At 40.1% G+C, this 18,657-nt stretch overlaps 1 protein-coding gene across 4 annotated transcripts in view; it reads right to left on the minus strand.

Annotated features, from left to right (window-relative positions):
* LOC130909059 (polyamine-modulated factor 1-binding protein 1-like) overlaps positions 1-18,657 on the minus strand; it is a 283,508-nt gene that overhangs the window by 191,254 nt on the left and 73,597 nt on the right. For all 4 annotated transcript variants that reach the window (XM_057825134.1, XM_057825133.1, XM_057825131.1 and 1 more), the window contains exon 2: positions 2,468-2,602. In XM_057825134.1, coding sequence (XP_057681117.1) covers positions 2,468-2,517 — 50 coding nt within the window. In that variant the 5' untranslated portion in view covers positions 2,518-2,602. The remainder of the gene's footprint in view (positions 1-2,467; positions 2,603-18,657) is intronic.

Below are 18,657 nucleotides of genomic sequence, written 5' to 3' on the forward strand. Positions count from 1 at the left end.
TGCTGGTCAGATTTTTTTGTTAAAGAGATGTGGGATGAGTCCCCAACATCGTACCTGCATCCAATTCCAGCTCATTAGCAGTGTCTTTAAACCGATCCTAGGCGGCTTGCCGAGATATTGACTTGCTGCCATTTGAACCAACTGACTTCTCAGCTTTTTTGCTTCAAGAAGCTTCATTTGGCCATCACTGCTCCCTTGGGGGAGACAGTCAACCTCTGCTGCCACCTGCTGTCAACACTGTTGTTGTCCAACATGCCTCCTAGCGCTACGGATGTAAATAACAATCAAAATTCATGTTCTGTGTTAATTATTTCTTCAGTTACTGTTCCAGTTGTTTCATTAATTGCTAGTTATGGTATTTGGTAAGAGTTTATTTGACAGCGGCGTCATTAGACTGTCGTGAGACCATCATAATTATGACATTACACTATCATGAGCATTACTGAATGCTTATGACAGATGTCATTAAGTGTTATCCGGCAACTTATGTCACTAACTCCATGTATGTCCAGCTTGGATCTTGAAAATCCATTCAAAAGTAAGATAATTTGCTGGATAACACAAAATGACATCTGTCATAAGCATTCATTCATGCTCATGACAGTTTCGTGTCATATTTTTGATTGTCCAAAAAGTCTTACGGCACCACTGTAAAATAAAGTGTTACCAAATGCCATAACTAGCAATTAATGAAACAACTGGAACAGTAACTGGAGAAATAATTAGCACAGAACATGAAAATTGATTGTTATTTACATATGTAGCGAGGCAATGTATGCTAGCAGGCATGTTGTACAACAACAGTTTTGACAGTAGGTGGCAGCAGAGGTTGACTGTCTCCCCTAGGGAGCAGTGATGGCGAAATTAGGCGTCTTAAAGCAATTAAGCTTTGCAGCCAATTGGTTCAAAGCTTCATGGTAGTTCATTTGGTGAGGACAGCTGCGGTTTATAGTCAAGTGCGGCTATTCTATGAACAAATGCCATTTTCGTGTCAAAATTTGGTGGGTGGCAGCTTATAGTCAGGTGCGATATCATGCGAAAATTACGGTAAACTATTTTTCCAAATTTTATAAAAACCTAACCACACAACCTAAACAAGAGGGGTTAGAATATCAAATTATTATAACTAGAGATGTCCCGATCGATCGGGATCGGGTCAGATCACGTCATTTTCAAAGTATCGGAATCGGCAAAAACATATCGGCCATGCCTTTTTTTAATATAAATATATATATATATTTTAATTAAATCGTTTTCTAATTGTATTTAACGTTACAGACATAATGTGTTACACTCATCCAGAGTCTTTAGTTTAGGCTTAAGGTAGGGTTATCAAATTTATCCCGATAACGGAGGTAATTATTTTTTTTTAAATGTATCACGTTAAAATATTTAACCCAATTAATGCATGCGTTGCACGACCCACTCACGCATTGTCGCGCTCAATCTGTAATGGCGCCATTTTACCTATATAGTGAGATAAAAGGCAGCGTAAAATGATTAGAGTGAATTTTGGCAGCCTTTGGAGCCTTTTTATATTTGGCTAAAGCCTTACAACCTCTCTCCCTACAATTAGATATATCATGGGAAGCAATGTGGGGAAGCAAGGTAGCAATTGATCTTTTTCTTAACACCTTATAATATTTCCCAACGCAGAGAAGATATATCAACTGGTAGCACTATGCACAGTCATGGTTCCACTTCCCATCATGCATTTGGGCATGGCTACACTGAAAGCTCAACAAATACACTAGATGGCAATATTTAGTCACAATATACAAAGTCACAAGTTTGTCTTTTTATCCGTGGATCCCTCTCACAGAATGTTAATAAAGTAAATGCCATCCTGAGGATTTACTGTCATAATAAACAAATACAGTACTTATGTACTGTATGTTGAATGTATATATTCGTCCGAGTTTTATTCATTTTTTTCTTAATGCATTGCCAAAATGTATATGATCGGGAAGAATTATGGGGAATGATTGGAATTGAATCGGGAGCAAAAAAAAAAAAAAAAAGCAACCGGATCGGGAAATATCGGGATCGGCAGATACTCAAACTAAAACGATCGGGAGCAAAAAGACATGATCGGAACAACCCTAATTATAACTCATACTAACATTTATCTTTTAAGTCTTTCTGATCATAGTTCGGTTTAAAATGTTAACGTACAACAGTTTTTTCTTTTTTATGAGCGCAAGTTTGCTCCTGCACACTTTATTGAAACATATACACACACGCGAATGTGCGCACACAAACAAGTAGATGGTCTGTTGCCTCCATCTCCCCAGGGTGATGTTTGACACAGCTTGGGTGCTGCCACAGCAATTAACCTCCTTGTTAATGAGAGGAGCTCTGTCAAGCAGCCAGATGGCACAGCCTGGCACGCTGCCATGCACATACGCACGCAACCGCGCTCATTGAAAAACACGGCGAATGTGCGAAACATCTCAACCTCACACACCTAAGTGTTGCAGACCCCCAGAGCTCCCTCCGTCTTTCGTGGCTCTCCATCTTTCCGCGTGAACTTCTCAGCCTCCTTTCTTCCCTGGCAGCTGTTTATCCACGACCCGTCACTGCACATGTCACAACTAGCCAGCTGGGGAAACAGCAGGGAAGAAAAAAAAATGAGTCGAATCACGAAGAGAGGAGGCATCTCTTGAGAAGTACGCAGAAAAGCAGTCATGATTGATTGATTTAGTTATTAGCGTTGCTGTAGCGCAGGCTACGCTAGGTCAGATGTAACATTATGTGTATGATCTGATTATTACTTATGAGATTATGCAATGAGGAGACTGGTTCTATCCTGCTCTTTGGGCATGCACGAGTCCCCGCACAGGCAGCCTACCACAGGGCTGTGTATTGATCAGTTAGCTTGAGCTAATAGGGAAAGAGGAGCCTGACCTGGGAAAGTCAATATGGAGAAAAAGAGACACATCCGCATCCTGTCCTGAGAGAAAAGTGCATGGCAGCCACAGAGAATAGGGTGAAGTGTAAAAGTTGCACCATTGCAAATGACAAGAGAGGCAATATTTGGAGTTTTAAATTAGAACAGATACGCCAAGGGGGTTTTGTCAGAAGGTAAAAACAAGTGTACCTTTCTTTGCCATGTGAGATTATGAATTCAATCAGTTTTTTTTTTTCGTCTGACTAACTTTCCTCTTTGCAACACTTTTTGACTTAGGAAAACATAACTACAAAAACTCTCCAGGAGATTATACTAAGGGAAATTTAAAAAAAAATGATGGAGGAGTATAGAGAGAGAAAAAAAAATGACACTCACACATCAATACATTGATAGATCAGTGCGTTTGTGTGTGTGTGTTCTCTACACCATTTGAACGGGACGTTAAAATATAAAAATAAAATGTGTTGATAAACAAAAAAAAAAAACTGAGGGAACGGAATAGTAGATAAAAGGCTGAGGATTACACCGCACAGCCGCGCACGTATGTACACACACCTAGCTGAGTGATGCCACCCTGGAGGGTGGCTTCAATCTGATGTGTTTAATGTTGACGCTGGTGGCAAGAAACATACACGCACACGCGCGCGACTCACCCGCTGTTTCAACCTGCCTGTCATTTCATTTCATGAGACCTGATTTACTCATTTCATTTATTTTATTATTACTATATGTGCAGCCATTTAAAGCGCTCAAGGTGTGATGTAAATCCCCCCGTGTCTTTGACAGCGAGCACGGTGACTGCAGATCCATTTTGCCCTTCAGTTAAAATATGGCAGAAATGCCCAAAAACTTGATGTGCACCAGGACCTTGATTTTGCTGGGAGCTTTAATTGGTTACACTATATACTGACTGTCAAGATACCCACTGCTTACTTTCCCACTATAGTGCAATATGTTCGTAATATTTTCATATGACCTCTGCTGGTAACACAAAATATTGGATGCTAATTTTAGGCTATAACATGTCAGCTAAACATCCTGGATTTTCTGGACTTTCACACAAACTGTTGTTTTTGGCAGCCCTTTTACCGTAAATTTTGGACTATAAGCCGATACTTTTTCCCCTCATTTTGAATCCTGTGGCTTATATTCCAGTGTGGCTTATTTGTTGATTTGTTTGGGTTAATAGGTCACACTTTATTTGACAGCGGCATCATGACGGTCGTCATTTAGTGTCATCCGGCAAATTATATCAAGTGCTCCATTTATGTCGCGCTCGAATCTTTTACGTCTAATCAAAAGTGAGATAATTTGCCGGATAACACAAAAAAAACCTGTCATAAGCATTCATAAATGATCATGGCAGTGTCATGTCATAGTTATGATGACGGTCTTATGGCGTCCCTGTCAAATAAAGTGTTACCAAATAACACAACTAGATATTAATGAAACAACTAGAACAGTAACTGAAGAAATATTTAGCACAGACCATGCAGTTTGATTGTAATTTACATCTGTAGCGCTGCAATGCATGCTAGGAGGCATGTTGGACGACAACAGTGTTGACAGCAGGTGCAAGCAGAGGTTGAGAGGGAGCAGTGATGGCCAAATGAAGCTTCTTGAAGCTTTGCAGCCTATTGGTTCAAAGCTTCATGGGGTTCATTTGGTCATATGATAGTCATATGATGCAGCAGTCCAAGTGATTCCGGTTAATATGTTTTGGTGTAAATATGCCATGAAACAGTGAGGACAGCTGCGGCTCATATTACAGTGCAGCTTATTAATGAATAAATGCCGTTTTCGTGTCAAATTTGGTGGGGGGCGGCTTATAGTCAGGTGCGCCTTATAGTCCGAAAATGACGGTAATTTTTGATTTTGTCTTAGTTTTTTAGATGAAAATATCGACTGATATTAGTTTTTCAGGACCAATACCAATCCTGATTATCAGTAGTGAGAGGGGCCGATAACCGATTTTTGGAGCCGATCTTCATATGCAGTAAAAGTGTAAAAATTGGCATTAAAAAATTTGAATAATGCAAACACTGAAATTCATTGAAATGCCTGAAGCATATTTATTGAATCACACATATAAAAAAATATTAGCTCCAGAAGTTCCTGAATTTCCTACACTCAGAAATATCTCTTATAAAAATGAATAAAAGGTTAAATAAATAGCTCTCCGGGAAAAAAAGTGTTGTTCCAAAAATGCTTCATTGAGTGAGTCCAATCAAATCTGCTCATTGCTGAGAACAGCCGTGTACACACACACAATGAGTTGCCACAGCACACTGTGTGTTTAACAAGCTAAACGATGATTGACACATTCAGCATGTTTGAAGATAGCGCTGCCAAGCTTCTCTGGCAAGATCAAAGCTTCAACGCATGCCAATCATCGTTAAATTTAACAAGCAAAACTCACAGTGCACTGCTGACCAAGACAAGCAGAAAACAGCAGACGAAACAGAAAACTGAATTTTGCAAACACTTAGCCAAAAAAAAACAAAGGCCGAAAAATACACATGCAAATAATTATTTATTTCATATTTAAAATTTTTTTTTGTATTTCATTATCTTCCGATTACAAACAAAATTGGAACGCGGGGCACTTCAGGGGCCATTCAAATTAGCGAGGGGGCCAGTGCCCCTGTGGCTGCCAGTGTTGTTAATAACGGCGTTACAATATAACGGCGTTACTAACGGCGTTATTTTTTTCAGCAATGAGTAATCTAATTAATTACTTTTCTCATCTTGGCAACGCCGTTACCGTTACTGAGGCAGGAAAGGCGTGCGTTACTATGCGTTACTAAGTTGGTTGAATAAAAAAAGTCTGAGAGAAACGGAATCACGGGGACGAGAGCAGAGCAGCAGTGGGGAAGACGCCGTTGCAACCGCGATGCTAGGTGGCTCCAATAATACCTGACTGTAGCCATAGCCGACAAACTACGCCCACATGACACGGTAGATATATTATAGAACTAGATGCAAAAACTCACACAGCTGCATTGCCAACATGTTTTAAGGACTACATGCGTTAGTAAACAGCCGCCATCTTAAAGCAGTAGACCTCTCAGGAAGGCCCTGATGTAGAGATCCTTCCTAGCGAACCTAAGTAACTTTTATTTATTTATTTTTTAATCTAAAATGCTTCTAAATCGGCAAAATCTTAACTTAAATCTATCTTTAAATGATGAAACAGTTTTAAAACTTACACGTTTAAAGTTGACAGAAGGGAACTAATGCAATAACGGGAGCAATTTTAACAACTTTAACGGTTGATTCACAACTTTAAATGACTTCCACACAAAGCAAAGGTTACTAGCTAGTTATCGCAATACCCTTGTGTCTAGTTAAGTGGAGGGTAAAGAATTGGGCTAGGGCCAATTGTCCCCCAAATCCTTTAAACTTCACATTGTGTGACCTGTTTTTTTTTTTTTTTTGGAGGAAAAAAAACATGAAAATTATCACTAGTTACTTGGCAAAGTAACTAATTACTCTTACATTCAGGTAACTGAGTTACTAATGCAATTACTTTTTGGGAGAAGTAATTTGTAACTGTAATTAATTACTATTTTAAAGTAAAATTAACAACACTGCATATACTGTATGTAGATATAACTAGATGCAAAATGACAGACATGGCACTAGATGCGTTAGTAAACAGCCGCCATCTTAAAGCAGTAGACCTTTTATTACAGCTCTGTTGTAGAGAACCTTCCTAACGAACCTAAATAACTTTTTATCTAAAATACTTCTAAATCGGCAAAATCTTGACTTGAATCTATCTTTAAATGATAAAATAGTTTTAAAACTTTCATTTGTCGAAAGTAGAGAGAAGGGAACTAATGCAATTTTAACAACTTTTAACAGTTGATTCAGGGTGAAGGGTAAATTAGGGTAAAGAATTGGGCTCGGGCCAATTGTACCAAAAACCTTCACAAAAAAACTTCACATAGTGTGGCCAATGTTTTTTTTTTTTTGAGGAAAAAAAAAAGTAATTATCACCAATTACTGTGCCAAGTAACTAATTACTCTTACATTCAGGCAATTGAGTTACTAACGCAATTACTTTTTGGGAGAAGTAATTTGTAACTATAATTAATTACTTTTTTTCAGTAAGATTAACAACACTGGTGGCCGCCCTTTAAAACCGCCACTGGTAGGATGCATTCCCGGCTGCAGTGAGCGCTAATTGCTAAGCTAAATGAGATCTCAATGTACATTTGTGTGGAACCAAAGTTAACAACAACAACAACAAAACTATTCAACTAAAAAAATCACTCAAACAATGGCATTTTAATCGGATTGGATCATCCTGCAATGCTGATGAAACAAATCAAAACAAAAATTCTAAAATCTTCATAATAAAATAAAAAAATAGGCTTCTAAACAACTACACTGTTCTCTCCAATGAATTCTTACTACCAGTTGTAGCTTGACCTCAAAGTTGTGTTAATCTATTTATCAAATGAATCATATACTAAGCATTCAATCCAGAGAGGTTCTAGTTGCCGTCGTGTTTTTTCTAGTGTGCAATGAAATAAAAGTCCCCCCTCTCAGAAGGGGTCTAAAACTGAGGCCTAGAAAGTCTTTAGGGGCTTTCCAGCACTGCATGGTGGTGGGAAACATCATTTAGGGATTTACATATTGCCATGGGGAGAGTGCTGATGCACTTTTCCGCTGTGGAGCTCAGCCTCCCTGAGGAGGGGGAGGAGCGAGTCCCTAAGGCTAACTTTACTGTCCTCATCCGTCACAGGATTGATACATTTGTGTTTGTGTGTGCGTATGCATGTAGTTTTTCCTAAAGTGAACATCAGAGTGTTTTTTTTTTTTTTTAAACTGGAAGAGCATACATACTAAGGGTGGGCGATATGGCCTAAAGTACGTATCACGGTAAATTGAGCAGATTTGCCTCGAAAACATAAATGACGGTAAATTCGCCCAAGCGGACTGTTATATGATTTAAAAATCTGAATCAATGCGTGAAATACAAATCAACTTTTTCGTTGATTTATTTACCAGATTTTAATTTAACATATTTAAACAATTGTACATGCAGTGTAAACATTAAGTCTATAAAAAGTTCTTGTAAACCATAATAATTCGAGTATAAACATTTATAACAGCTTGTATGACTTGAACAATGTACTACATTATAAAAATCAATACGACGACAGTGCAAACATGTCATTGTAACACAAATGACAGTTTGAACAAAACACTTCAGACAAAACAACTAATTGTTAATGGGTGCTGTGACATAATTACTCAACACACACACACACACACACACACACACACACACACACATATATTAAAGATATATTGCTCTTTTGCCAATGAAACATTTAGGATTTTACCATGGCAGTATTGACACAGAATAAAGCAAGCATACAGAAAAATAGCTGTGGCCATTAAACTGTCATATTATAGGCTTCACTGTTGCATTCTAATTTATGCTGAATGCTTTACCCTCATAAAAGATATCAAAGAAATCACACACACACACACACACACACACACACACACACAGATACAAAATGCGACATACTAATTGCTAGATGCAGTCCGTGCCCAATCCACTCATTAAGTTCAACCGTTTTGACAAGGTTAGAGCCGCTATCCGATTCCATCACGTTCACTTTATAGCATTAGCCGCTAGCGTTAGCCTGTGGCCTGGCTACCAGTAGAAAGCACTCTCTCTTGAAATCGTGAGAACCAGGGAGGAAATCGGGTAAAAGCCTGTTTGAAGGCCACCAAGAGTCTACTTAATGTCGCGAATCGGCGAAGCTCCCTTAAGCCCGACTCCATCACGTTTGCTTGTAGCGATAATGCTTGTAGCGATAGCGGCTAGCGTTAGCCTACTGGGCTTCTGTTTGTTGAGTTCCTGATAACCACCTGACTTCATATGTAAGTACACTGACTGCTTTCTTAAAGGGGAATGAACAAAGGTACTCAGGCATCTGTACAAAAATAAAGAGAATAAGTCAGCTGCCATATTGACAGAGAAGTATTTTTCCTCATTTTAGGTTAATAAATGTGATTTTCTCCCATGGTATAAAATGCAATCAAGCTTGACAACACATGGGGCTTGAGGTGTGAACTGCACTGTCCCTTCTCTATTGCTCTATTTTAGCATCTGAAACACCAACATTAACAGGATGATAGTGTCAGAAAGACTTTCTGACTTTTTCGGCAATCATAATTGATTTAAATATTAAAATGTGATTAGAATTAGGTAGCACAAATACCCCAGATGCTTAAACATTTATTAGTGGTGGTTATAGAGGACCACGAGCAAACACGCACAGGATATGGCAGTAAATATTTAAATATATAGTTTCCGGTAGTTATTATTAAAATGAAAACTAATATGAATTGATGGAAAATAGAGAGACCCAACACTATACCGGTGAAATATATCAGGCAATCCATCGTTGTGGTGATGGGCGGGGTCATTCAGGGAAAAGGAAATCAATACAGACCGCAATGAATCATGGGTCAATATGTGTGTATTGCGCGTGCGTGTGAGTGCGCTTGTGTAAATAGACTTTTTGGTTTTTGTAAGTGCATTATTTTAACTAAAAGCATATCTGCAAGCTGTTTTGTTTTACAGGGTTTATCAGGCTTTTAAAACTATACATACATAGAAGTATTTGAACACTAGGGGTGTGACAATATATCGAAATGGTGATATATCGTGATAATTTGTATCCCAAATGGCTATCGATATGCTCCTGCCAAGAATCGAAATATCGTTTTAAAAAGGTGTCAATGTCTAAAAAAAAAAAAAAAAAAAAATGAACCAACCATTTGCTACCAAAATCTTCCACCATAATAGTGTCTCAAGGCTGCACTGACGGTGCTTGACGCCCAATCCATTTAGACTGGGAACGTTTGTTCATTCGAAACCAGAGCGTTCAGTCATTCTGTCCGATTTTCAGGGCGTTGACAGGTCACTTGCTGTTCATTTTAAGGCATTTACAGGTCATTTCCTGTTGAATTTGACTCACTGCCTATTCATTTGGTTGATTCCCAGGTCACTTCCTGTTCTGTAACTCAAAATCAACAGGAAGTGACCCATAAAATACCCCAAAATCAACAGGAAGTAACTCACAATCAACAGGTATATTACTTTAAATGGCCCAAAATTACCTCATTGCCTGGCATTGGCTGCCACTGACGGCCATAGACGGCACCCTCCCATTTCAAATGGATTGGATGTCTACGAGTGATAAACTCATTCTAATTCACAGCAGAAGCTTGTTTTTCTGTTTATTAGTTGTTTATAGAATATCCTAGAATGTATCGATAATCGTTGTATCGCCATATCGTCAGATCATCGTTATCATGAGCTTTGTATCGCAAATCGTATCGCACTGTGAGGTACCAAGAGGTTCCCACTCCTACTGAACACCCTGTTCTCCCGCTTAAAAATCATTGAGGAGTCTGAAAATTTCATCGTAGGTGCATGTCCACTGTGAAAGTCAAAATGCATGATCTTTAAAAAATATTTCAACACCTGTCTATCAGCTAGAATTCTGACCCGAAAAAACCTGTTAGTCTGCCTATTAAAAGTCCACCTCCACTCCATGTATTACCCTGAGATGCACTTGTTTGAGGTCAATAACAGCATAAAGACACCTGTCCACCCCGTACAATCAGTTAGACTCAAACCTGTAACATGGCCAAGACCAAACAGCTGTCCAAAGTCCTCAAAGACAAAATTATACATCTCCACAAGGCTGGAAAGGGCTACGGAGCAATTGCCACGCAGCTTGGTGACAAAAGGTCTACTGTTGGAGCAACCATTAAAAAATGGAAGAAGCTAAAAATGACGGTCAAGCTCAATCTCTACTCCAATATTTTTACAGGATATTCTTTTTATCCAAGTATTTTCCCCAATTGCTAAATAAATGGTATAAATAAATAACAGTCTTGCGCTAAATGGAATATGAAATATTAAAAATACATTTATTCAGTATGACAAGGCAAAATTACTGCGTAATGGTCAAAACTGCTGACCGAATGGTATTTTATGCATCCGGAGTTAGTCCGGCTTTTGGCATTTCCCTGCCCCAGCTTCGGAGACGGAAGAAAGAGTTAAAAAAACAGGAGGCTGGACAGCCAGCCGACATGCTAACCCAAACCGAGCAGCTTTTTCAAGTCTTATTCTCGCCTTTCAAAAAAAAAAATCACACAAAACTACCCCGACTCATGTCACACACGGCGGTGGGGTTGATTGTCTTCACCGATCGGCGGCCCCCAGCGGCAAGCCAGTTACAGCTCCTATATCGTATACGGTTGTATACTGAAGATGATTATACCGCTGACGTCAAATTCGCATTGTTCGTAAATCAAGGAAGTCACTCATTTTCATGGCGCGGGATTAAAAAAATTGAATATATCGATGGCTTCCACACACATCCAAGCAGTCCATTTCGTTCAGGAACATAAAATACCGCGTGAAATATGAAATAAACATGCTTTTTGCTGTCTTAAGCACTTTAAGTTTGCCTATGACCCTTTCGATGATGTAGAGGAGTCATGGGAGCAAGTTTTGTGGTCAGATGAGAGCAGAATAGAACCTTTTGGTCATACAGTGCACTCCATAATTATTGGCACCCCTGAAAAAGATGTGTTTTTTAGCTTCTAATATTTTTTCTTTATTCAAATAATATGGGACCTTAATGGAAAAAAAGAAAAATCCAACCTTCAATACAAGTGCATTCATTCAGTGGTCTCACACAAAAATACACCCGGTCCCAGGCTTCAACTGGGACCGTGAGCTTTGGTCAGATGAGCCCAAGATTGAGCTTTTTGGCAACAGACACTCTAAGTGGGTCTGGCGTGCCACGAAAGATGCGCATGCTGAAAAGCACCTCATACCCACTGTCAAGTATGGGGGTGGGTCAGTGATGCTGTAGGGATGTTTCGCTTCCAAAGGCCTTGGGTACCTTGTTAGGGTGCATGGCATCATGAAAGCTTTGAAATACCAGGACATTTTAAAATCAAAATCTGCTGCCCTCTGCCCGAAAGCTGAAGATGGGTCGTCACTGGGTCTTTCAGCAAGACAATGACCCTAAACATATGGCCAAATCTACACAGAAATGGTTCACCAGACACAAAATCAAGCTCCTCCCATGGCCATCTCAGTCCCAAGACCTTGTTTTGTTGGCAAAAGGGGGTTGTACGAAGTATTAACACCAGGGGTGCTAATAATTGTGACACACATTATTTGATGTCAAATATTTTTTTCTTTATGTGGGATTTTTTCCCCACTGAATGAATGCACTTGAATTGAAGGTTGGATTTTTCTCTTTTTTTCCATTAAGGTCCCATATTATTTGAATTAAAAAATATATATATATTAGAAGCTAAAAAACATCTCTTTCAGGGGTGCCAATAATTATGGAGGACACTGTAATTCCACTAACCGTGTTTGGAGGAAGAAGAATGATGAGTATGATCCCAAGAACACCATCCCTACTGTGAAGCATGGAGGTGGTAGCATCATTCTTTGGGGTTTTTTTCTGCGCCTGGGACAGGACGAGTGCACTGTATTAAAGACGATGACTGGGGCCCTTTATTGTACAATTTTGGTGAACAACAATGGGCCGTAGCTGGGTCTTCAATCATGACAATGACCTGAAGCACACAGCCAGGAAAACCGAGGAGTGGCTTCGTAAGAAGCATATCAAGGTTCTAGCATGGCCTAGCCAGTCTCCAGACCTAAACCCAATCGAAAACCTTTAGCGGGAGCTCAAAAGCCGTGTTTCTCAGCGACAGCTCAGAAACCTGACTGATCTACAGAAGATCTGTGTGGAGGAGTGGGCTAGGATCCCTCCTGCAGTGTGTGCAAACCTGGTAAAAAACTACAGGAATTTAAAAATTTTTGTTATTGCAAAGAGAGGCTACTATGCTAAATATTAACATTCGTTTTCTCAGGTGTTCAATTTGCAGCTGTACCACACAAATAAATCGTGAAAAATCATACATTGTGATTTCTGGATTTTTCCTTTTAAAGATTCTTTCTCTCACAGTAGACATGGACCTACAATGAAAATTTCAGACCCCTCCATGATTTCAAAGTGGGAGAACTTGCAAAATAGCAGGGTGTTCAAATACTTATTTTCTTCACTGTACAAGACTAGACAAAACAGTGGAGGGCATGAGTAAAGATTCAGATGCAACAGGAAACAATCCAACAAAAACAAAGATAAATATTCAAAGTACTTCAAATATGGCCTACATTACTTAATGCTGGTGGATGGTTTCCTTCATGACAGAGACGCGTGAGCTTCTTGACAAGCACAAAATCATTCCCCCGAATATAAAGATAGGTATTCCTAGAAGACCAGGAATACATAGAGGTCAGTGGCTAATATAGATATACTGAATGAATATGTGCATGTCTTTATAAGCATACCTTATACCCTTGGGTTAGAAGGAGTTACGACCTGCTTACATTATTAAGGTGAGTAGTAGGCTACGCACGGTGGCCTAAACAGCTAGTCAATTCATTACAAATGCAATCCCTTAAGTACATGAATAAGCACAATGCCCCCTCTAATGCTCTGCTGCTCTCAACTGTAAAGGAGACAAAATATTGGTGTGATGCAGAGCACTTTAGATAAATCAGAAACGGGAGCAAATTAATAATAAGGAATAGAACAACATTAGCTGATTAAGTATGTACGAGCAGAGTGACGGATAGAATTTACAGGCAGCTAGCCGGGTGTCCGGAATAAGGTCTCGTTACGGATCCTGGTGCACGTGTGCGTTCTGTTGGTAATCCTTCACAAGTGGTCGCAGTCTCATGAAAAGTCATGCAATATATGGTAATGAGCCCCACGAAGCTTATAGCTATGCTGAACCTATTTCTTTTCGGCGGGATTTATATGCATTTTCTGTCTAGTAAAATGATACAATAAATAAATTGTAAGGAAATATAAGATTATAGTCACGTTCAATATCAGCAGTATGAGGGGGAAATATGTATAAGTCCAACTGAATATTTTTTGCACCCTATAAATACTTCAATACTTTGTACAGTAACTGCCGTGTAAAAACAACAAACAAACAAACACTAAAAGCAACATTTGGCAACTTTTCAGTTTTGGTCGATTTTAGCGACGTCGGTGGACAAAAGCGGTAGTGTTTTGCCTTTAGGAAGACTGCGTTTCCCATGAGGACCAGCGCACACCCGCACAGTGTCGTAAAATCATCAATCAATCAAAAATCAATCTCCCAGTTGCCTGCAGATGGATTAAACATTTCTGTTTCCAGTGGCTTTGTGAAGGACGAATAGTAATCAGGTAATGAATCCAGTTGTGGCTATACAATAGCATATGACGGTTAGCAACCGTGTGGCTTAGTGTGGGCACCAGTGTTTCAGATCCACTAGTTACAGTTGCTTTTGTGGGCTGATATATGAACAAAGGTTTACGAGGGCAGAGCAGTACATGTAAGTTCAGCCTGTGATGCCTGACCTTACAATGCACTTAGTATCCTGTACATGCTGTAATGCTGTAGCCACTTCAATAAGCCATTTATTTCAGCTAAGCACTCGTAAATCAGCATTAGAAACCTCTCTGTCTCTCATTCTCATTAGATGTCTTTGGATCCCCATCTTTTCTTGCCTTCAATTCTTTAGCTTTGCCATGAGTTTTTCGACTTATGAAAAATGTTTAGAGTGACACACTGTGTGTATACATTGGGGCAAATAAGTATGTAGTCAACCACCAATTGTGCAAGTTCTCCTACTTGAAAAGATTAGAAAGGCCTGTAATTGTCAACATGGGTAAACCTCAACCATGAGAGACAGAATGTGGGAGAAAAAAAATCACATTGTTTGATTTTTAAAGAATTCATTTTCAAATTAGTGGAAAATAAGTATTTGGTCCCCAACAAACAAGCATGATTTCTGGCTGTCAAAGAGGTCTAACTTCTTCTAACGAGGTCTAACGAGGCTCCATTCGTTACCTGTATTAATGGCACCTGTTTTAACTTATTATTGGTATAAAAGACACCTGTCCACAACCTCAGTCAGTCACACTCCAAACTCCACTATGGCCAAGACCAAAGAGCTGTCGAAGGACACCAGAGCCAAATTGTAGATCTGCACCAGGCTGGGAAGACTTAATCTGCAATAGGTAAAACGCTTGGTGTAAAGAAATCAACTGTGGGAGCAATTATTAGAAAACGGAAGACATACAAGACCACTGATAAGCTCCCTCGATCTGGGGCTCCATGCAGTATCTCGCCCCGTGGCGTGAAAATGATAACAAGAACGGTGAGCAAAAATCCCAGAACCACGTGGGGCGACCTAGTGAATGACCTACAGATAGCTGGGACCACAGTAGCAAAGGCTACTATCAGTAACACAATGCGCTGCCAGGGACTCAAATCCTGCACCACCACACGTGTCCCCCTGCTGAAGTACGTACACGTCCTGGGCCCATCTGCAGTTCGCTAGAGAGCATTTGGATGATCCAGAAGAGGACTGGGAGAATTTGTTATGGTTAGATGAAATCAAAATAGAACTTTTTGGTAGAAACACAGGTTTTTGTGTTTGGAGGAGAAAGAATACTGAATTGCATCCGAAGAACACCATACCCACTGTGAAGCATTGGGGTGGAAACATCATGCTTTTGGGGCTGTTTTCCTGCAAAGGGACCAGGATGACTGATCTGTGTAAAGGAAAGAATGAATGGGGCCATGTATCGAGAGATTCTGAGTGAATATCTCCTTCCATCAGCAAGGGCATTGAAGATGAGACGTGGCTGGGTCTTTCAGCATGACAATGATCCCAAACACACAGCCAGGGCAACAAAGGAGTGCCTTTTAAGAAGCATTTCAAGGTCCTGGAATGGCCTAGCCAGTCTCCAGATCTCAACCCCATAGAAAATCTGTGAAGGGAGTTGAAATTCCGTGTTGCCCAACGACAGCCCCAAAACATACACTGCTCTAGAGGAGATCTGCAAGGAGGAATGGGCCAAAATAACAGCAACAGTGTGTGAAAAGCGTGTGAAGTGTTACAGAAAACGTTTAGCCTCCGTTATTGCCAACAAAGGGTACATAACAAAGTATTGAGATGAACTTTTGGTATTGACCAAATACTTATTTTCCACCATGATTTGCAAATAAATTCTTTAAAAATCAAACAATGTGATTTTCAGTTTTTTTTTTTTTTCCCACATTCTGTCTCTCATGGTTGAGGTTTACCCATGTTGACCATTACAGGCCTCTCTAATATTTTCAAGTGGGAGAACTTGCACATTTAGTGGTTGACTAAATACTTATTTGCCCCACTGTATGTAGAATGAAGTCACATATGGAGAGCATTTTGGAAAAATGTTAGAATTGTTCCCACTGCGTGTTCGTTTCCATGGTAACTGATCATAGTTACTTCCTGTTTTGGTCTCAAGTCAAACGCGGTAAGTAACCGATAAAATTACTTTTGAAGTAACTTAGTGACTATGATAAAATGCCCTGTGATGTACCCTGCGATTGGCTGGCAACCAGTTCAGGGTGGCCCCTGCCTACTGCCCGTAGTTAGCTGGGATAGGCTCCAGCACCTCCGCGACCCTCGTGAGGAAAAGCGGCATGGAAAATGAATGAATGAATGAGTAATCTGTGACAACACTGCACATTACTACCCATCTCTGCACACTCCGCTAGTGTGAAAAGGCCTTAAATGTTAAATTTCCCATCAGTACTTAGACATCACAACCACAGGAATGTCGGAATTCTGTAATATAACACGCCTGTCTCATTTTTAACAAAGCGCAGTCGGTCTTCTCCCACTGTCCTGGTATATTCAATCCAACCGGTAGTTTATTTTGCACACCTGTTACAACAGCACTTTGCCCCCAGCCCATTTGCTCTTTCGCTTTGAAAAATTCCTTCGAGTGCAGATAGAGACAGCGTCCCTGAAATGCCTACGCTGGTATCGGCACTTCTATTGATTTTAATTAAGCTAATTAGCTAATTATTTCAAGGATCAAATGGGGGCATCCATTATCGCGCAGAGAGATAGTGTGGATGTGTGGTGTGCAATAGCGGGGCTGAGTGAGTGGGTCTCTGGTCATGGTGGGGGGAAAATGGAGTTAATATGGTAATGAAGATGATCAATTATCACTCACAGCAAAGTCATTAACAACAGCATTAGCATAGTCAACCACTGCAACCCCTTGACCTCCGGCGCTCTCTCGCAAATCTGTCTGGTTTTCCACCCAAGCAGCTGCCACTTCAGCAGATATACGAGTGTGAAAAAAAGAATAATAAAGGTGGCATAGTACAGGGAGATACTACAGAGCATGCATTTCATGCGTTCAAGAATAGTCCGACAGACACATTCTCGTGCACATTATTGGTTAGCTTAAAGACTGACTATTTTGCTTGAGAAATCAAAAGCGGACAAATCTGACTATATACTGTAAACTCCAATTTCATTTAAACTGCTTCTATTGATCTGTGTAAACGATGGTGCGCACAATGTGTGCCTATTTGAAGTCGCCTCTATACAATGAAGTAACTGAAATATTAAGGCCATTGCGATCAATCCTCTTATTCAGAGCTAGCTTTGTATGGCATTTCGAGGGTTGCAAGTCTTTGCACATGGCATAATTGGATTTAGTGCCCTTTTGATCATATATGTGCAGGTGCAAAAGGGTATTAAATATCATAAAAAAGAAAACCAAACATAAATGTAACGAACTGCACTAAATATGATGGAGTATTTCAATGGTGAGCACAGAACAAGAACAAGCTGTTTCAGTCCCTTTTGATCCAAAGCTAAAATTCTAAATTTATTTGTCCAATGCAAATTTATCTGTCTGCAGATATTTTCACCATTTCATCCATCCATCATCTGCTGTTTCTTCTGGGGTCGGGTCGCGGATGCAGCAGCTTTAGCTGGGTAGCACAGACTTCGCTCTCTCCAGCCACTTGAAACAGCACCTCCGGCGGGATCCCAAGGCGTTCCCAGACCAGCCGAGAGACATAGGCTACGTTCATACTACAGGTCCTAATGCACGAATCCGATTTTTTCGTTTTTTTCCGACTCGAGCGAGGCATTAACTTGACGGTCTGAACGTGACAAGTTGCATAGAAGTGGACCATTTCAAATCTGATCTGGGTCACTTTCGTATGTGGTTCAAATCCGATCTGGGCCACATTTTTCCAGACTGTCGCGGCGGTCTGTACTGTCCAGTCTCTCAAATCGGAATTCATGCAGAAATTACGTCATCAAAAAGCGAGAGAGACTCTACGGTAGCGGTGCAGCTGTGCGTTATTAGCGCCTAGCTTGCCTTGAACACGGTTTTTTCGGAAGGGTCGGACTTGACAACAGTCATAAAAAAAATAAAAATGGGTTGAGTATAAGCCTGAGAATGATCGGTTTTCTGTCTGCTCCATATAAGCAATATTTCAACATTGCTTACACGGCCGAGAGTCGGGGCAAACTGCCCGTATATGTGTGTGACCTGCACGGACAGTGCGTGCATGCTATCGATCCATATACTTTGAATATAAGCCTAAACTGGGATTATTAATGTCTGTTATTTGTGTCCTCTTTTTAAAAAGCAAAATGTGATATCCCTGGAATGACGGATGACAGCCAGCATGTGGTCATTTGTTTTGATGCTTCTGCACATGCGGGTCATCTTGCTCAGCGCGTGTCGGACTGCGAATTAGTGCGCATGTGTAGTACTTGAAAGGTCTCAATGGACAAAGGCAGTCTGAAC

This window comes from Corythoichthys intestinalis, chromosome 20, assembly GCF_030265065.1.
Source record: "Corythoichthys intestinalis isolate RoL2023-P3 chromosome 20, ASM3026506v1, whole genome shotgun sequence".
NCBI classification, from domain to species: Eukaryota; Metazoa; Chordata; class Actinopteri; order Syngnathiformes; family Syngnathidae; genus Corythoichthys; species Corythoichthys intestinalis.